Source organism: Emydura macquarii, unplaced genomic scaffold (assembly GCF_026122565.2).
Source record: "Emydura macquarii macquarii isolate MOO-44397 ecotype Brisbane River unplaced genomic scaffold, CSIRO-AGI_Emac_v2 contig_1477, whole genome shotgun sequence".
NCBI lineage: Eukaryota > Metazoa > Chordata > Testudines > Chelidae > Emydura > Emydura macquarii.
Window position 1 is genome coordinate 17502501 of NW_027131614.1, and position 21978 is coordinate 17524478.

Here is a 21978-nt window from a genome sequence, read left to right on the forward strand (position 1 = left end):
GTGCAGTTCATGAGTGGCTTAGAGAGCATTCATGCAATTTAGCTGGGTGTGTCCTTGTATGTTGGTGGCTTAGGGCTTGTACACACTACGATTTATGTCGGTATAATTTATGTTACTCAGGGATGTGAAGAAGCCATCCCCCTAAGCGATGTAAGATACACCGACCTAAGGGCTGGTATGGACAGTGCTATGTCTGCGGGAGAGCATCTCCTGTTAATATAGTTACCTCCTCTTGCAGTAGCGCTTCTAGTGTAGACCTGCCCTGAGTGATAACAGCTCCTGGAGGGGTTGGTTACTTGCCACTAGCTCAGTATTGTGAGAGACAACCCAGATTGGAGAGTTAAGGGGGCAAACCAGTCCTACAGATCCCTGGGGATCCGTCACAACCAGTTCGGCTCACCCTCCACCCCAAAAAATTGGGAGACTTTTCATAGGTTTTCAGCCTTTTTAATAGAAAGGAAGGGAATCTCTGTCCTTCCTTATTCTGTCCTTATTTTGCATTATTCTTGTCCTGTTCTATTTTTTATTCTACATTACCACATCTTTAAGTGATTGAGGTCTAAGGGAATTCAATGAGGATTTGCAAATTTAAACTGAGTATTTGCCCACTAAGTGGAAGTACTTAAATGTCAATCCATAGTAGTGCTATTTTAAGAGCATTTTGAAAATGTAAACACCTGAAAAGCACACCATCTTGATTGCCAGTTTAGAGTCAATGATGCTAATGAGGCTTCTGACAGGTTAAATGTGATGTATCATATACGTTTCAAACAGTAAGATTTGTGAAAATAGGACTTTAAAATTGTTAGTTAAAATATTTGGATGCTGAATGTGTTCAATTTTGTTCTCTGGTGCTTTGTTTCAAGCCTAATTTGGGTAATTTTCCTCAGAGGATCTCTAAAAACATTTGAAAACTCTTTTAAAACTGAAGTTTTATTCATTTTTAAAAAAATTAAATCTACAAAGAAAAACGAAATACAGTAAGTGCAAGTGACCAATGTGGAGAAATGTATCTTCTAGCATAAGAATCTTACAGCACAGAGAGTATGGACACATGCCTATGGGCCAGCTTCTTGAATCCCACACTGACTTCAAAATCCATCTTTCATTTTAAATTTTAAAAAATCTAGCTATCGTTGCAAGGAACATCTTGGAAATACAGCCCTAGTGTAACTGTAATGCTTGGTCCTGCCATAAGTGCAGGGGACTGGACTAGGTGACCTCTCCAGTCCCATGAGTCTGTGATTCTATGATGCAGCAGCGTCTATCTGAGTCTGTAGACAGCCTGAAACAATAGCTTGGAGAGTTGTGAACTGTCATATCCCTCTTCTTTTGTTAACAAACAAATAATCCACTGCTTTGAAGCGTCCCCACCATCAAAACAGAGACTTTGTGTATTTGGAGGGTGCTCACTTACATACCTCATTGTTGCTCTGCTGGGATATTGTCAGTAGGGGCCCCTAGATGCAGAGGAGTAAGTAGGGAATGAATTCCTTCCTTTTCAGGACAGACCCCAGCCTACCCAAAGAGGAGCAGCAGTTGGCCCCCTTTATAGCCTAGCAGACAGATCTTGTGTGGATGGCTCTTTCCACCACTGCCACACCAGGAGGTGCTCCACTATGGTGAAGGTATGCCTGGGAAGGGCATGAGGTCAGGATCGAGGGAGTCCCCATTTGTGCCTATGGCCCTCGGTTGCCTTAAACTGTTCCCATCTAGATCTGGTTGATAATGGTAACAACAAGCTGTGCTGTTCTAATGGACTGATTTAAACTTTCTGAATTGGAAGGCTATATTGTTACCTCTTTGTAGGGAAGGATGAAAGCTTGGAGCTTTTAGCAGGTAATGGTATCTCTACAGCTCAAATCTTGTAATCTTTTATAGTTTTTTGTTCATTGTCACCTACTAAATGCATTTAAATGTAAAATGTTGTTCATAAATAAGGCACATTCATTTTCAAATAGCAAATTGTAGAGCATGGTGTTTAAAATGAAATTAAACAATGAAAAAAGACTCTCAGGAGTGGAATGTTTCATTTGAAAAAGCACTGTTCCTTTTCATAATTCCGTTGACTTTGAAATTGTGCTTATTTTAAATCAATTGTATCATTGTCAGCATATTCTCCTCCTTATTGAAAATGGAATTCATCTCGTGCTGGAAAATTAATGTTTTGCTTGAGGCGTTGCCCTTTACCTAATGTAAATTAGAGAAATTGATTAGCACAATAGGGAAAAAAAGTTGTACCTTCCCCGGTAATATGTTTTTGATAGCTGTTGCTTGATAAATTAGTATATTGTGTGTTTTTAAATGAATATGATTTATTGCTGATGTCTAACATATGAAGAAACCTAAAAAAAATTGTTTGCGGGATCATTGACTCGAACATATCAATGGCACTGTTGGACAATTCTTGCTGAGTGTTAAGATGATTTATGTAAGAGACCGAAGGTTTCCACAGTAATGCATTATAGTCTCAAGCTATCAACCCTTGTTCATGCAGAGACAAAAAAGCTGAAACACTCTTACTTCTGAAGGTCCTCCATTAAGAAATTAGAGATAATGTTGGTCCTGTTTATATTCTTGGAAATACCACTGTCAAATACTAATCATCCTAACTTTCAGATGCGTATAAAGAAAATTATTGTTTTTCCTCCTCTAATGATCATGCTGTTTTTACATTACTTTTAAGTCACAACTATTTCAGTTATGTAACAATGTGTTCAGTAATAGAAGAGCAGACAACCTGAAGCATCTATTTTTTTAAAACTGACATTTTTCCACAGTTCAGATCGAGAAGCCTTACTGTAAATAAAAAATTAAGGCACACTCCATATTGATTTAAATATGTTATTTAAATTCCATTTGCACATGAGAAGACCATATTTTTAAGGATTTCTTGCTAATACTATATTTTGTTGAGTGCATGTACAATGAGTGATGTAGCCATCCAGCATATAAGTTAAACTTATCTGGTCGATACCTTCTGCACTGTCACATAATAATGGTTTTGCTCTTTCCACAGAGGATTTGTGTTGAATGTTTGGAAGTTTGCTGCCTCCTGTGGCCACTCTGTTTAAAATGTCTTTTGCTTTCATTTACCTTTCTCCATTTACTTTCTAAACATTGCTATATAACATTCAATACAGTCAGTTAGCAATCATCATTGGTTAGGTAGGCGTTTTTTTGTCCTAACACTCTCTCCCTTAATTATTATAGTAAGGTCATATAGCTATTTCAGATATCACTCCTGTTACAGTTCAGTGGACATTTGTGTGTGTGAGAGAATGAAAATAAAATGTATGGGCCTGTTTTGCCACTTACCAAAAGAAGTCCCATCAATGACAAGAATCACTGCACTTGAATTTGACTAATAAGCCACTAGGATAAATAGTTTGGTGTTTGTCCATTTGACCTGAAAAAATCTAATTTTTGCCTCCATTCCAGAACTTGGCACAATTAAAATCCATAAAATTGATGCTGGGTTTGACCAGGCAAATTGGCACAAAAGAGAAATTTAAATGAGAAAGAAGCCAACTGGGGTTGGTGTTCAGATCAGAATGCTGATTTAAGCAAAAGCTTGGGTCTGGGTTGGCAACTGAAGGTTGGGGTTCAATTGTGCCAAAATCTTGCAAGCTGTTCTCATGAAATTGCAGGCCAAGATGGCATCAGTATCATGAGATCAACAGAAATGTGACAAAAATAACTTCTGAGATTTCACAAACTATTAAACTAGAACCATAGAATGCAGATTCCATCTGGTTTGAGATCTATTCTGGAACCAAGACAGTATGTGGAAGTTCAACACCACCCACCTAAAATTTCAGTTCTGAGGTTCCCACTATTGACCAACTCAACTTTAAATTCTCCCAAACCTGCTAATAATACATTGAGATGTGATGGAAATCTTCTTTATGATGAAGTAGAAGCAAAGCCTTGATCTGTTCAGTGCATTCAAATGGGCTTTAAATGGGGTTTAAAAAGAAGTCTGTCCTTATATATAATAAAGATTTAGGAACTCTCCCCAGTGCTCAACAGCTGATAAACAACTCTGTCCTCCCATGGCCATAGGGAGAAAAGCAGACCCAGTGCTGAAGTCCCCTTGTAGTTATGTGGTGAGGAGAAGAAAAAACACACTGCTGCTGGTTTTTGTTGGAAGGTGAAGAGGAAGGCAGTTTGTTGGTGCTGCTTTACTAGCTGGATAAAGGAGAGGTATCACCTGGTTACCTGGATATACTAGGATTATGCCAATACTGCAGTGAACCTAGGAAGAAAATGACTTAAGAGGTTTTCACTGAAGTTATATGCAAAATGTAATACTAATAATCCCCTGGCATAATTCAATTATTATTTTTTATAATTGTGACAAATAATAGCAATATATCTTTTAAAGCATTTTTAAAATTTTTATCAATCTAAATTTTCACAGGTGCACAAAATTATGGGTTTTAAGCATTTATTTTATTTTTATCTATTTACATTTTCTCAATTGAGGGGAACCATGAGGGATCAGTCAGTAATTGCAACAGATGATGTTGAAATTCAAAAAGTTAAAGATTTATAACTGTTAAAACATAAATCAAATTCTGATAAACTCTCAAGCAGCATTTTTCTGGCTTTGCCTATCTGTACATTTGGATTATTATCAATTAAAATATTTTTATGGGTTTGTGTGTGTGTGTATGGTGAAATTGCCCTTTACCGACATTGCTGATAAAAAGCTAATCTTTCCAAGCCTAATTATAAAATAGGGTGGGAACAGATATGACAGCTACCTGGCTACAGGCCATGAGCATCCACAAAATGTTAACATGAGAAGACAAACTGTCGTGGTGACAATTTATTCTTGGACTAACTGCTTGAATTAACATCCCCCACCTCCCAGACCCCTCCAACAGGACAGTGCCAACATTGGGTAGAAAATACTAGTTTAGCAAAATAATCCTCATAACTAAATTACTAAACAGCTATCTCACAGTGTTTTATAGAACTAGCCTCTTCCTTACTTTAATGAACTGGGCAAAACTAATTTTCTTTAAAAAAAAAAAAAAAAAAAAAAAAAAAAAAAAAAAAAGATGCAAAATAAACAGTTGAAGTCATCTCTTATTGGAAATTAGTACTGTTCAACTGACAAAACTTTTCATATACAGCCATAGTATTACTGGGATATATTTAATATGGCTTAGTAATTAATTTCCATATAAATTATATAGTGTTCTGACATTTTATTATTTTCTTTACTACTATACTACTGCTATCTTTAGAAATTGAGACAGTATAATTTGACAAATATGTGTTACATTATGTGGTATCAAATACACTGTAACTGGCTTGCAGCTCATAACCATACGATGATATATGTTTTTATTATTTTTATTGTTAATGTAATGAAGGGGAGATACACAGTAACCTTGTGTAACTATAATTCTCAGTCTACATATACAAGTGAATGTGTGCAACTAGGATCCATTCACTGAGTATCTATTTTTGATGCCCACATTTCCTGCCTTGTCTCAACTGGTGGCTGCATCATAGCATCTAAATGCAGGGAAAAATAAGACTTAGAAACTCAATATGCCACTCTTCTTCTTTCTACCAGGGAACAAAATCCCTTTGTAGAACCACACCACAAACTAAGTGGTCTAAATGAGTAGATGGGGAGGGTGGGCTAATTTTCCAGGTTGGGATTTCCGTAGAGTGAGGTCATTCCACCTGACAGGGATAATACAAGCTCCTCACTCGTTTATGATGGTATTACTGCCAACTCCTCCACTCTCCTCTATCTGTTTTCATTCCTTGGGATTTCTGCTTTTGCATATATGAGTTTAACCTTGATGGTTCACCCTACATGAAGGTATGCTCAGTCGGGTAGATTTTTAATTGGTGGAAATGGAGATCGCTCCTTGGACTTTGGTGAAAAAACACCTCTTTGACCATGGCAAGGTGCATTGTGCTGTAGAAGCTTACTTTGCTCAGGTTTCCACCAATACCTCACAACTCAGTAGCAGCATATAAAATCTTTGGTTGCAAATCCAGTTTAAAGGTTTTATTTCCATGCTGCAACAGGGCAGAATAAGCTCAGATATTATGATACTAATATGGCAATTTTTAAATCAAGATTGGATCTTTTTCTAAAAGATATGACCTAGGAATTATTTGGGAGAAGTTCTGTGTGATCAGAATAGAAGATCACTGTGGGCCCTTCTGGTCTTGAAATCTATGAATCTATAAATAACAAAATTCCCCTATGTTTACCTATTTCAGCATTGCTTGTTCTCTTGGCCTTCTGTTAGTGGCTTTACAAATCATGCTTGTCTCCATATGCAATATCATACTAGACTAAGAAATAAATATGCTATGTTCCTAATGGCTGCTGCACTCTCTCAGTGTGCTCACTCCTGCATGGGTGCAAAAGGAGAGCAGGGGGAAGAGGACAAAAGGAGCATTCTGCTGTGTCCTAATGGATCTTTGCAGGATCTAAGCATAGTTGGAGTCCTTGAGCACACAGCGTTCACAGGGTTAGCACCCCAAGAGCCCTATCTTTCACAAAGGGGGCAGGAAGGTGTGAGGCTGGTTCCCACAGACTCTGGAATGGCCCCATGTCTGTGGGTGTGAGAGGTGCGGACGCTGCATTCTTGGGAAAGGGAGAGGGGGCACTGAAGCCACTCTCCCAGGAGTCTGGGGCAGTGCACATCTGGACCAACCTGAACACCAGGGCTGTGGCTGAACAACTGCAATTGGATTCTAAGTAACTCTTAATTCACATCACATGATTAATATTGTGCTCAGGTCACTCCTTTCTCCCTCACAAGTTAATGAATCACCATATCAGGAACCGCAATGCTCATGTACACAGATATTAACTGCTTTCACTTCACACTTTTCCTTTCCTGTTCAGTCCTGCTCTAGCCATATCCAGCCATAATGCTCACTTTCCCCTTCAAAATATATCTGGATATCCACACTGCTCTTCCTTATTCTCACATGAGCCTACCTGTTGCCAGAAGATCATAAACAAATAATATCTACTATCTTGATATAGTCCTTTAACTTTACCTGTAGCTTTACCTTGTATCAGACTAAATCACATGACTTTAAATAACAACAGTCAGTAGAGTAGCACACAATCACATCATGGAATAAATTGTTTAGATATAGCATAAATACATGCGTGTGTGAGTTTATAGATTAAGAAATAAAAAATCTATATTCTTGAGAGATAATTACATTATATAAAATACTTTTGAATATTCATAAAAAATGCATGCTATTTCTGTATTAATTTGTGTTTCTTTTCTAGCAGAATGAATGCATGATTGTTGTATAAACCTAAAAACAGTAGCAAAAGAACAGAATTTCTTTTTCACTATGTATTGCTTGAGCTGAGTTTTATGAAACATTTTGATCCAATGTTAATTTTATAAATGTCATTCCTTTTCCACAATTACCATGGAAAAGGTATTCTGCTAAATGAAGACTTTTGGAAAATTTTAATGGGACCTTTGAAATCTGTTTGAATTCACCTTCTTGAAAAAAGATCTGTCTAATGGAAGCTGTGCAAGTATCAGAGGGTGTTATGCCTTTGAGACAATTTTTATTCCATACCTAATGGTGAAACTCTACCATTATAATGTCTAAGTGTTTAAAATGGTCTCTTTGCTAAATTGAAATGACTACATAACAATGTATAATGATTGGCTTTTTGTTTGTGTGCACATGTGGCTATTCTTTTATTTTCATTTTTCTGCAATTTGTAACAATATCTGTATTTTCTTTTTACAGTCTTTTCCTGGTCCAAGTCTTGAAAGTGAAGATTTTAACATACCTCCCATAACTCCTCCATCATTACCTGACCACTCACTGGTGCACCTGAATGAGGTAGAGTCTGGGTATCACTCTCTGTGCCACCCAATGAACCATAATGGCCTCCTTCCATTCCATCCACAAAACATGGACCTACCTGAAATTACAGTATCCAACATGCTTGGCCAAGATGGGGCATTGCTTTCAAATTCACTTTCTGTGGTAAGAATTTTTAGTCTTTGACTTAAGGGCTAGTTTAATTTAGGGTTTTGGGTTTTTTTAAATGTGGATATCTATATCTGTTTGAAATAGTGACAATAGGCTATATCCAGGTCCCCCTGAAATCATCACAACTGGCTCTGATCTATCCCCAGTTTTACTGCCCCGTTGACTCCAATAGAATTACTGCTGCTTTACACTGGTGTCATTGAGGCCAGAATCAGGCCAGTGTCATTGACTTCAGCTGAAACAGGATTTAGCCCTGGGTGACTATGTTCTGTGTTTCCATACTAGATTCTTTCCATTCTGATTTGTATGCACACAATCTGGTACAGAAATGTAGTGTTTCGTTTCTTGCTTATTGTATTTCAGGAAAACACCAAATGTCTTTTTTTTTTTTTTTTTTTACTCTAGGCCAAATCTTGTAGCCTTTTCACAATTCACAGTCCTTGTCCAGACAGAGCTCCCATTGAAGTGATTGGGAGAGTTAAGTCTTGAGCCTGATCCTGTCAAATAGTCATTATGGGCCTGGGCCTGAGAAGAATTATATTTTCAGTCATTTCTATATTGTTTAAATTGATTACAAGAAGTGCAAAGTCACTTTAAATATACTGTTTTTTAAGAGGCTTTAAGAATAAGCTACCAACTTTTTGTATGCCAGCTGTACACCAGGGAACCAGTTCTGGCCTCAGATGTGCTGCTCAGTTGTTACTGACTTAGAAGATATGTCCATATATTTTAGAACAGAATATGACCCTCAAGGGCATGTTCTATGGAGGGAGGGGGGAGGAGGAGTTTTTCGTACAATAATATGATACATTTCTGAGATTTTTTTTTTAAATTGCTTGGACTTCTACAAAACTGATGAAATACATTATTCAGTCTCCTTGAAAAAGAAAAGGAGTTGAATGGTATGAAAGGATCTAAGAAACAGAAAAACCTGAAGAAAGTAGGACTAGCACTTGGCTCTTTAATAAAGAGTAAAAGCAATGTTTCATTGGATTGATCTCTTTTATGCCAGGGTTATGATTTGGAAACTAAGCATTCTTTTAAGCACTGATGTTCCACATTAGCCTTTTGCAAAGAACTATGAAGAAAAGGCCTTGAGAGCCTGTAGATTGTCACAGTGAATTATTGGATCAAGGGCAAATACAAAAAAAGCTGAATAATATAACTAAACAATTCTGCTTTGGGGAATTTATGTAGATCAGGACAAAACAGAGGTAAATTAAAGGAAAATGCACTGGGTGGTTGGGAAAGGCACTATGTTTACTAAATGAATCCTGAGTAATGATAGTTCAAATTAAAAATGATAATCCAGGCATCATTTCTGGGGGTATGGATATTTCCTTCTTCTTATGACCCCTAATAACTTTCCACCTTGATCAATTTGCTATAGGGCCACAACTTCCACAGCACAGAATGTAGGTGTATTACTGATTTTTATCCATGAAAACAATTCATTATTGTGGAAGTAGGTTGATGAAATAACTTTAGTTTCAAGTGCAGATAACAAAAGTTAACTGTCCACGCTCAGAAGGGAAACGATATTTATGTAAAATTTAAAATGTTATTTTTGTCTTTTCCCAAAAAAATGACATGGACTCAGAATTTGTGTATTCAAAAAAGCAAGAATTCCTCAGACTTATGGCAAATGCATGTTCCTGTTTATTGAGAATACAGAACATCCAAATATAATTTTTTGCATTCCAAGTATACTGTAGACCCATCTTTGCCTTAAAAATAAAGTACTGTATCTGCTGCCACAAAGTCATACTGCAGATTGATTTACATTTGAACAACTTTATCTGGGATGAAAGTCTTTCTAACTATATTTCTGACATAAGTCTATTTTCTGTCCTCTCCTGTCCCATTCTTAGCTTCTCCATTTCTCAATCTTTCCCTTGTTCCCACACACAGGGTTTGTCTTAATTGTTAGTTGTAACTCAAATGTTGCCCCTAACTCGGGTCCTGTCCACATCCAGAATCCCTTAACTCGAATGTGGTGGAGGTTTGAATTGGAGTTGTCTGGCCTGTCATGTGGTATATGCTACAACTTGAGTCCAGCTTGACAGCTAACACAAGCACTCTCCTCAGTTGAGTTTTATTTTGCATTCACTCAAGTGACACTAACTTGAGTGGAGTTGACACAAGTGTAGATAACTCAAGTTAACTCTGCAGTGAAGATAGTGTTCCAAAACACCAAGGGAGACAGAGGATTTTGTGAAGAGCTAGCTTTATTTATTTGCATTAGAAACATACTCTTTTATTTATATAACCCAGAAACCTTACAAGTGTCTTTGTCTGCACATCATTCTAGCTTTTGATATTACTAATCACCACTCTTAAGTTTCTTTTTTACTGTCCTGTCTAATACTGATTCATACAAATAATATATGCCAAAATGTGCTAACATATTTCCTAACATTGAAACTCTTTTGTCTATTTTTCAAACCTGTCCAAATTCTTGCTACCCTGTATTTGCTAATATATCACTCTCTCTCACAGATTTGAACAACAGTCAACTAGCTCCATTTCCCAGGTCAATAATAAATATTTTCAGTAGAATTGTTCTCAGCATTGAACCTTTGGGTTGGTCCACCACCATCCCCATTTATCACCTTTATTAGAAGTTACTGGGTTTAGGCCAAATTCATCTGTGGTGTAAGTAGGTGCAACTGCATTGAATTTGGCCTGTTTACTCTCATCTTTTCTGCTAACTTCTTCTCAGTCTATATCAGTATTTTAGCAGTGATGCCTATGTTTTTTATTCTGTACTTGAACTATTGGGTTTCCTGCAGTTGGCTGTCACCAGATCAGGTGACACGCTTTTAGATAATGACTTAGTTAATGCTAAGCTGGTGGAAATAAACAAAGCTGGAAAATAATGGTGGCACAGATCATGGCATTTCCCTTTCATTTCAACTGGCAAGTGTTTGCCATTGTAAAATGAGAATTTGCTTGAATAAGGACTGACTAAAAACTAATACCTTTGGAATTTGGCTTAGTATGATTAGAAGTTACTCTGGACTGTGCACTCAAGAGCACTCTAACAAACTCACACTAAAACTGCTGGTTCACTAAAACCTATATAGACCTCACTTAGGAAAAACTCCCATTTGAAAGCTCTTTGAGTTAATACTGCAGGATTTGACCCCAATATCTGTAAGAGTTTTCATCTGTAGAAGTGTTTAAGCACACACAATAAGAACCCAGTACTAGCTCAGGAAATTCACATTAAGGATCAATTTCTTATGGATTTTCTACACTGTGGGAATTCTCTTTCTGAAAAATGTTACAATACTGGGAGATGAGAATTTCCCATTGCCATTTACAGTATCTGACAGTCAAGTTGGGAATTAGCCTGCTTTGAAATTTTGAGATTGATTGAAGTCTGTCTCACTCTTTACTGCTCAAAAACATCACTAAGATTTCCCTTTTCCTACATTGTGCTGTCAGTTCATGTTTGCCTCTATATTCTTATCTAGGTCTCTGTTTTCTACCAAAGAAACATGCACACATCTATTTTTAACAGTATCATCAAATGCAGATTTCTCAAGACATTCCATTGTATATAGTAGTTTTAGATATACAGAGTTTAACATTTTGTGTACAAAATATCTTCTGGTATTGCAAAACTGGGTCTGGGTCCTCAAGTCAAAGCCAAGAACTGTATTATGTACAAGTTTAATGTGGACATAACTGAGATATATCTACATTTCAGATTGCTTAGATATCTGGGTATAATCAGATAATAAAGTTGCACTAATTGTCTGGTAGCATGTTGGTATGTCTGTAGTGGAAGAGAATAAGGACCCTTTTTCCATTTACTACAACTGAGGCAGCTCCTCTACAAGTAGGTCTGTCTCACTTTCTGGTGGATGTCAGCCTCTCTAGACTTGCCTGTGCTATATAATCTTCTTGAAATGCTCCTTAAGACGGTAAGAAATACCCACTAAAAATTTGCAAATAAAGCTGTCTGCACAGATTTCTCATGAGAGGGTGTATGTATCTGCAAAATGCCTTTTACAGTGCTAAATATAATTGAAATATTTCTGTGTGTTCATTTGCTCACACAACAGATCCTGTGTGTGTCTATAACTTTGTATGTTCTATCGTTGCTTAAGAGTTTTTCTAGGGAATCAGGATTACAATTCACAGTATGGCTTTTACATTTAGAAAACACCAGTATTTTTACAGTGCTTTCATATGTAACAGTTAGGCTTTTTGAACAGTGTGGCTTATAATGATGTATAGAACATTTACAAGAAAAAAATAAAAGGGATTTCGATTTCTCTGAATGCTTCAAATTTCAAGTTTTAAAGTTTAAAATTGAAAAGATGTTAAAAGGAAGTAATATTGGGGGATATATTTCCAGAATGCTCTATTTGTATTGGCAACAAAAGCCAGAATAATGTGTATATATATGGGTTTATTGTCATTTTTAGTAGACAGTCAAGGCACACTTTGAATTCAAAGGCTACTGTACAACTGTTTTGACAACCATCACATCAGTAGGTAGTGTGCAGGACATATGAAACTGAAGCAGAAATGTTTCTTTAGGTCTATAGGGAGTGCAGTACATCAATGAATTCAGATGTATTAGAGCAGCATGAATTTCTAATATGTTGCTGTTATGGAAAAGACCACTGGCATATTGAATAATATAGCTTTCAAAGCAGAGCAGAAAATGTGATTACAGACAATTTCATTGCTGTTTTTAAAATAAATATTTTCAAAATCTTGAGGTATTTTATTTCATGTTGTGCATAAAATATGTAGCAGTGGACTAGAGCTAAAGCTCTTTCAGGACACTGAAGAGCAGATGATGTCAGCTGTAATTATTCAGATGTGGAATAATAGAAGCATTAGTTTAAAATAAAATGGATGTCGCAGGGGCCTGTGTCCTTATATAAAAAAAGCAATAAAAAGATTTTTTTCCCAATTTGACAGAAGAATAAAGGCAATGAATAATTATTTAACATTATGCCCCAATTCCATCAAAGCCTGAGCAATTACATATTTTTTCATGAATTATATTTTTTTAGCTATGCAGCTCATGAGAGAGTAATATCTTAAGCAAAATATGAATGCCACTGTAATACAGTGCAGGAAATCGGACACCTCTTTTATTTTCATTTTCCATATTCTGTAGAATGCAACTATTATTAATAGCGTAATTGCTAATAAATTTGATATAGGAGATTGTTATTATTATAGCTGGGACAAGTTTAAGATACTTTGTTTCACCAGCTCCACAGATATTAGTTTAAATTTGGTATTCATGGCTAATCTTGTGACTGACTTAAACGGTTGATTTTTTTTGGCACCTTTGAGTGTTAGAAGAAACCACTGAGTCAAACAGAAATTTGATATTGCTGATGAACAAAACTGATATCTTTCTTTACCATAACAAAACAAAAGATTTTTCCCCTTATTAACCAAAGTGTTGAAATTTGAATCATGTTTGAATAGCACATAGTCATTTTTTTCTGCCCTATATTTCATGACAGTGGTATAAGATATTTTCAGTCTCCAGTGAATACTTCACATTTGTACCTCATTACAAGGCTGGTCTTCACTTCAGATCAAAATATACTTGTATCCCACACAGACCTGCTGTTACCCAAATGTTATTACTGTGAATTATTGCTATCAGAAGTGCCGAATCATAAAACTAAGGTAATAGAACACCTCATGTTAAAGCAATGAATTTTTATCATCTCAAGCCCTTTCATTTTGGGGGGTGATCTTTATTACATGGATTTTTGAAGTCTGGTTTTTACATTGAAATTAGCCTTGACAGGTCATGGCAGTTTGCGTGTGCATTGTTGAGCAGCATAGCCAAAGGAACATACACCTAGATCTTCAGCTGTTGTAAATTGGTGTAGCTTGATTGTTGACAATGGAGCTATGCTTATTTATGCCAGTGTAGGACCTGTTTTGTAATGTTTAGCTTTCCTTACTCCTGTTGCCTCCTCCAATGTTCTGACGTTAGAAAGACAATGTATATGACATATGAAGAACAGAAGGTTAAAAGGTGACTCGATCAGGGTTCTATAAACAGTTATATCCTAGGTGAGGAGAAGATATCTGATAGTAGGGAGCTCATCAGTCTAAGACAGATACATAAGAAGATCCTGTGGCTGTAAACTGAAGCTAGTTGAAGTGGAAACAAGGCACACATTTTCAGCAGTGAGGAACAATTTTCCAAGGCATGTGATGGAGTCTCCATCACTTGAAATCTTGAAATATTGCATAACTTTCTAAAAGATATTCTTTAGCTCAACCAAAAGTTATTGGACCTCACGCAGGAAATTAATGGATAAAATTATATAGCCTATGTTATGCAGGAGTTCAGACTAGGACATCACAGTGGTTCTTGTGACCTTAAAGCCTATGAATAAGCTACAACCCATAATTGTCTATAACTATGAATCATCTACATTAAGAAACCAGGCTAGATGTTCAAACATAGGCATGCATAAATATTTGCAAATTGTTGTTTGAAAATATGATGAGGATGGGGTCAGTGCACTCCTTTCAGGATAACTTTAGACACCATCTTTATGATGGCTGATGCAACCATTGGATTACTAGCCAATCATCATCATATTTGTTCACCTATCAGGAATGTCAAGTTTTTCATACTTGAAATCCAGTGGTTGAGACTCTTGGAATTAGTCTATTTCACAAATTAAACCAAAAAAAATTGTGTCATCTTTCACATAGAATTGGTAAGATGACAAATTTCGTTTTTGGACAACAATCTTCTACAGTTATCCAAAAAATAATTGCTGAAATATCTTTGGGGGAAAATATTTTTTGACTTCTTTTGACTTTCATAATCTAAATTTATTTGTTTTATTCATTGCACAAGGAAGTGAAACAAAACTAACTATGACAACATTAAATCCTGTCCAGCACTAACTAGCTATCACTGCAGATATCAAGAGATGGATATAGACTAACAACTCAATTGCACAAATGGACGGTTAGTATGCTATGGAGTTAATGCCTGGTGGGTAGTAGGTTATATGGCATCTTGTTCCTGCAGCTCCCCCAAGTGATTAATGCACAAGCAGCATCACAGCTGCAAGTGTCAAACAAAATGGAAAACAGAGTATGCATATAGAGAAAACATAACTCACAGAAATGTCAGAACTTCTGAGATTTCCAGCAGCATAGATGCTGACTTTAATCTACTGCTTTTAACATAGTGTGTAGATGTCAAAAATGGCAAAATAATTAAATGTTTCTGAAGACTTGCTCAGGCCTTAGCAAAAACGTTTTAGTCATGTTGAGGCCTAACGATGCAATAGAAATGAAATGTCAGTTTCAAAAACTGTGAAGATGCTTTTATGAAGAGCAAAAGGAAACAGGAACCCACCCTATAGAGTCAAAGGGGAGCCTGGTGCATCATGCAGAAAGGCCTGCCCCTTCTATTGCTATCCTGCTTCGCTCCTTTTCTTTACTTAAGTGGAATGCATTTGCTTTGTTTTACTCTACCTGTGAACCGCTAAAAAAAGATATTGAATCTTAAATGGATCAGATTGACCTCCCCCTCATCTCAGCCCAGGGATTACAGAACTGCAGCATATGGAGAATACCAATCTCAACATGCAATACATTTTATTGATTTTAGCAGTCATCTGCATTCTGGAACCTATAGTTTTCAGGGGCTGCATCTCTGTATTAGGGATTGGGGAAGCTAAATGCTGTATCTGAGAACTCCATGCACAATATTTGACCTGCTCTGTGCACAGTGGTTGCACTTTGAATTCCCCTTCTTTATCTTATCCTCTTACATCTGTAGCTTAGTAACTGTTTAGCAAAACTATAGATTTACCCAGGCAAAAATGGCATAGCCTGGGCTGTTACCTTCCTTCTTCTAAAGGATGTCCTCAACTCATGTAGCTGTGATATTATTCTTTTTCCATTTATCTATTTTAAAGGCTTTTACAAAACTTTACCTTCCATGATTTCTTTTTCAAACAAAATAGTTTGGCCTTCTTTTTACAAAAGCAAAAATAAACACTATCCAGGAAGCGCACTGCATGGGGGCAGCCCTAAGATTAAAAAAAACAGTGTGCAGGTCTGCTTCAGGAGGAAACATGCTCAGTAAGGCAGGAGATTTCACTTTCAAAGTGTTTGCAGGTTCTAAAACTCCAACAACAGGAAATAACTTGTTTGTCATTTTTATCCTTTGATAGTGATCCCTCTAAATCCAAATGGTAATTTAAACAGAAAACTTGGAGGCAGACTACCTTCCATTCAGTTGGACCCTCCCAATTCCAGCCACTCCCCCCCCCCCCTTTTTTTTTTAATAATGTATAGTCCCCTTCTAAGCCCAGGTCTCTCTCTCTCACTCTCTCTGTCTCTCTCTCACACACACTCACTTTTTAATTATTACAATGCAAAATTTTCACAAGGACACCTTGCAATTGCCTTTTTCCCCATCCTTCCTGATTTGGGGGGTCCATAAAGACAGAGTGTCTAATGATAACCCTCACTCTGCCTTCAGTCTGCTCCTGTAACTCACCCTCATGCTTAAGAGTATATGAACCCATCTATATTCCCTCTCACACACACTTGCATTGAAATGCACTCATGAGGACACATTGGAAACATTCTGTCTCCCTCCGTCTCAATACATAGTCTCACAATGTATTGCACGATACTGCTTAGCATGACTTTCTTGCAGCATCAGAGACTGTTATTTTGCTAATATGACAATGGGTGAACATTTACTGAACTGCAGTTTGTTTATAAAATGGGAAAAACCTGAATATCAGAGCACTATTGGCTTTAGGAGTATGCGCTCATGGCTGCTGCCCAGGAACCTGTAATCATCTTTGGGGCCTGTTAGAGAGTTATTCCTAATTGCTTATTTGGGGGGGAGGGTGGTTAATTCTAAACAAAAGCAGCCCTGTCTGGAGAACCTATCTAATCTAACATATTTGTCAATATCAGTATTACTCATCGTGCGCAGGAGTTGCTAGGTATTTCACAGAAGACCAGAGAGCCTCTGCTCCAGTCTAAACATTAGATGTGACTTAATGAATCAAGGTGATAAATAGTAACTTATAGCAATACATTTATGATCATCTCATTATTCTTTATGTGTATTGCAGTAGCACCTAGGATCCCCAGTCATGGACCAGAACCCCATTGTGCTAGTTTACGTGTAGAACACAAAAAAGATGGTCCCTGCCCCCTTAGGCATGTGCACCTAATGGTTGTTCAACGTGGGGCTTGTGTGTGTGTGTAAGATGGATATGAGTGTGAATGTTCTTAACTCATTTATTGTGGGCATCAAAAGAGGGGTAGATTTACAAAAGTGATTGAAATGAGGGCAGGATGGTGAGCCAGTGCAGAAGGCAGAACAGTGATTGTCTTGATGATCTTTAATGAAGAGAGACAGGAGGTACTAGGGGAAGGGACCTGGTCTCCATCCGACTGTCCTGACATCCAGATGGTGCTAGTAGCAGTGCTAACAGTATACCCATATTCCCTGAATCCTTTTCAGAAAGGGAAATACAAATGACAGGCGTAGAGCTCTAACATCTATAGGCCTCTCCTTGTCCCAAGATGGTACTAGTTGAAGGATTCACACCATATATCATCCATGGATTGAGCCCAAATCTAAACCACAGGCCTCTACCACTTGAATTAAATGAATAATTCCACAATTCCAAGTACCAGGGTGCTATCTTCTATGTGGACCAGTCACTGGAGGAGAAACAACAACCTTAGCCACTGTGTTTCACACTCTCCCTATCCAAGGAAGTTTGGACCAAATCTCTGAGATCCACAGAAGTTCAAATCTCCGTACAGCGTTGTATTCATTCCATCATGGGTTATCAGCAGGGTTACAACCCCTGATATTTAGCTCCAAAGTATTTGAGTTAAAGGAGTAATGTCTTTAGCTGATAGCAGTAATAGGCTTTATCTTCCATGTGGACTAGAGGAGGATGTGACACGTACAGCTAGCTACAAGGTGATGCATTTTTCTCTAGTGTTCCCTGGTGTATGAGGGGAGTGAGAGACAGAAGGCGCCAAAGGGCTACCTGACTTTTCTAGGCCCAGCCTGGCTCTATAGTGATGATGGCAGTGTTAGCATTCCTGTGGAGCTGCATGCTCTGGGTTCCTACAGCCCTTGTGTTGGCTGGTCTAGTTTTAGAAACGTGGGATCTGATCTTGCAAGTGCCCCACATAAAGTCAATTGGATCTTTGTGCATGGAAAGCTTAAAGGATCAGGTTCTTGATAAGAATCCAATGTGTTTTTATTCAGAGATGGGACTTCTAATAAGCTTAAAAGCTACCTTCATTCCCATATAAAAAGTTTTAGAGATTAGCTCAATAACTAATGTAGGATATCACTATAATGAATTTTATTACCCTTCTCTCTCTTCTTTATGAGATAGCATACAAAGTGTTCAGAACTGTAGAGTTAGTGCTGATCTAGATATTAGCTGCAGCTTAAGTTGCCTGGCAAAAAAGTACACATTATAAAACGAGTGGGGAAATTTTTTGAAATTGGGCTATTTAGAAAATACAGTAGACAGTAATGTTAACAACGCTTTGCTCTTCTATAGCAACTTTCCTCCGACTGTGTCAAAGTGCTTTGGAGTCAGTAATTAACTAAGACTTCCTATGCCTCTCTAATTATATTACAAATGCTATTTATTTACAGTATCAACCCCTCATTCCTCCAAGGCACTCAAGCCATTGTACACCAGAATAAAAACAATAAAATGCCATTCACTCAAAATACATCACACAAATGAACAACCCCAAATTGAAAAGGGGATGAAATGAGACCGATTTCAGAAGAAGAGTAATTATAAACTATAGGATCTAAAAGTGTGATCAAAGCCAATTTCATATGATGGTCAATCATTAAATAGTGGGATGGAATGAGAGCAAGGTAGCAGGGTAATTAAGGGTCTCAAAAGAAACAAACTTAAAAGACTATCCACCACTTTATATATGCCCATAGGAAAGAACTTGTACTGGGTATAATATGCCAATGATAGCTCATACCAGTAAGCAGTTATACAACCACATTCTGGACAAGCTGAAAGTGCAGCCCTATCAGGAGCCCTACAAAGTTACTTCAGGGATGACTTCACCAGTCTTTGAAACGCAGCCAGCTCTCAGATGAAATACAGTATTGGTTTAACATGACACAGTGACACTACACAACAGACCGTTTGAGTCAATGGGTAACACTACTCCTGCTGGTACAGAGTGGGTACTGACCCAGTGCCTCCAGAAGATGTTAGGTGTCACTGGGCTGCTAGAGATATTATTTTGATATCAAGTGGTCAGGACCTCATTTGTCTCTTTTGACACAAAAACAGTACATTTATCAGTCTTGTCTCAATGTCTGTCCACCCACCACATACCTCAGATCCTCTTGTTCAGCAAAAGCAGCTCACCTTCTCCCATGTCCATACATTCCTGTGTGCTCCCTTCCTGACCTTCATCTGCCATGCTTCCTGCCTCTGCCCCATTAAGTTCCCTTTCAGTGTCTGCAATGTCAAGGAAACTCTATCCATCGCTGAGAGAGTTTGAGGAAAAAATGGTTTAACCATTTGTGATCACATAATATTTTGCAAATAATACAATGCACTATCTAGTTTTTCTACAATGTTCAATACACGTGTATCATCTCCTGCTGTTGCAGGGGCCACAGGCATTGGTGTCCCCTCGGTCTCTCCTTTCTCTGCCTATGGCACACAGTAGTTTAGTCTACTGAGGACTGAAATGCTTTAGCCTAACTAAAGCCTAACTAAAGCCATTGGGCTCAATATAGGGATATCTGGGTGTAATTCAATGGCTCTTGATATACAGGAGATCAAACTTGATCATCACAATGGTCCTTTCTGGCTTTAAACTCTATGAAATTATCTTGCACATTACTCTGTGTCTGGTAGATAGAGTCCATGAACATTATTTATATATAAAGAACACAGCAAACCATAATTCTTGAGATCATTGTTGGTTAGTATTATTATTTCTTATTTGTATTGCTGTAGTACCCAAACATAGAGAAAAACACAATCCATACGTCAAAGAGCATATAACCTAAAAAGGCAAAGACAGAAGAATTGGGGGAGAGGAAACAACACAAGTAAAGTGATCTGTGTGATGAGAGGCACAACTTACTATTGATGCATTATCTTTTACGTTTTCTTAACACAATAAATTCCCCTCACCCATAGTTTTCCGTATGCAATTCTACCTATGAAATATACCAGATATAATATGACAGTAAATTTGCCAGCTTAGATAGGCCACTTAATTTCAGAATTACTTGCCTTAGGGTCTGAAGTGCATCTTGGAAGGTTGTGTTGCTGGTTGAAAACTATGGGTGAGATTTTCAAAAGCATTCCGGCCTTATTTCAGTCTTGTTGAAGTCTAATGAGAGTTTTACCATTACCACAATGGAAGCAAAATTAGATCAATGCTGAGTGCTTTTGAAAAAGCAGCCCAATATGTATAGACATGGTTTCTGATAAAAAATTTTTAAAATAAGGGCCTTAAAAAAATAGAACTTATCATATAAAAAGTTTAGGTCAAGACCCACATTGCACCATTACAACTCTGAAATTATTGTAAGTTTAAAAAATGAAAAGGTAATACAAGATGTTACAAGGCTCTAGAAAAATGATATAATCTGGTAATATATTGTGTTATTTGAGAAATAATACATAGTTACAAAATTAAAGACAGTGTAGCAGAGATGCATCGGAGTTAAAGTTGCACATGCAACCTGCAATCTTGAATTTACTGCGTACTGATTGCGTGCTGTCTTAATGTTCTGTTAACACATAGTGCTGGAGCCTTAAATATACAGGATGAATTCTTGCACTATGAATTCCATTGAATAATAGTGACTTCCTGTTTTAAAAAAAAAACAAAACAAAACTGACCACATGCAGGACAGGAAGAGTTATAGGACCTGATCCAGAGCCCATTTAAATTAATGGGAGTCAAATCAGATCCCTCAAAATCTAGAGTTATCTTGTTTTGTATAGATTATTCATATACAAGTTTGGCAAATGTGACTAGGAGAATTAGAAAAACAATAAGTAAAAGGTAATATAATATATCAATTCAGAATTCTTCTAGTTGAAGATGACCTGATCAGTTTCGATAACAGTACAAAAGTAATCAGCTTTCCCCAAATCTTATTAGCACATAATCTTTATCCAGATCATATTAGCACATCACTTACATTGAACAAAATAATTTTCCATGCAGGCTCAGCTGCAGTATATTATTTTTACAAAATCATTCATGTCCCCATTTTCAACATTCTGATTATTTATAACCATCCATTATTTAGAAGGTGAGGATATAAATTGTTGTGATATCTAAGGAATGTAACTAGGAGTAGTGGGATAAAAATAAGACAGGAAAAGTAAGGATTAGGGTGTCCAGGTGTCCCGATTTTATAGGGACAATCCTGATATTCGGAACTTTTTCTTATATGGGCACCTATTACTTCCCACCCCTGTTCCAATTTTTCACACTTGCTATCTAGTCACTCTATTAAAGATGAACATCACAATAAAAATCTAATATTTGTGGAGCAGTCTGCTAGGTAGTGTTAAGCACTGGAATGTATACACTAGGGAAAAATCCTGCATTGGCTGGGAGATGGAATAGATGATTTAATAGGCCTTTCTGTGAGATATCATTTCTATAACTGGTTCATGAATACCATTGTGTTCAAGCATTTGGACTCATTTCTTGTATCTGGCAAACAGTTTCCTATGAAAGGTCATACATTACAATAAATAGACTTTACAGAAGATGAGCTACATGACACACCTGGAAAGAGTTTCATGTACTGATATCCAGGACATACATGTCAAAGTAGAAAAAACAACAGAGTGCCAGTCCATTCTAGTGCTAGGAGGGATACATGGTGTAACGCCGACCCACAGA

The 21978-nt window shown here is 37.2% G+C and overlaps 1 protein-coding gene across 3 annotated transcripts in view; it reads left to right on the forward strand.

Annotated features, from left to right (window-relative positions):
• Positions 1 to 21978, forward strand: part of TOX (thymocyte selection associated high mobility group box) — a 251738-nt gene that overhangs the window by 125435 nt on the left and 104325 nt on the right. For 2 of the 3 annotated variants that reach the window (XM_067553725.1, XM_067553726.1), the window contains exon 3: positions 7777 to 8019. In XM_067553725.1, coding sequence (XP_067409826.1) covers positions 7777 to 8019 — 243 coding nt within the window. The remainder of the gene's footprint in view (positions 1 to 7776; positions 8020 to 21978) is intronic. The other variant, XM_067553727.1, reaches the window with a different exon arrangement.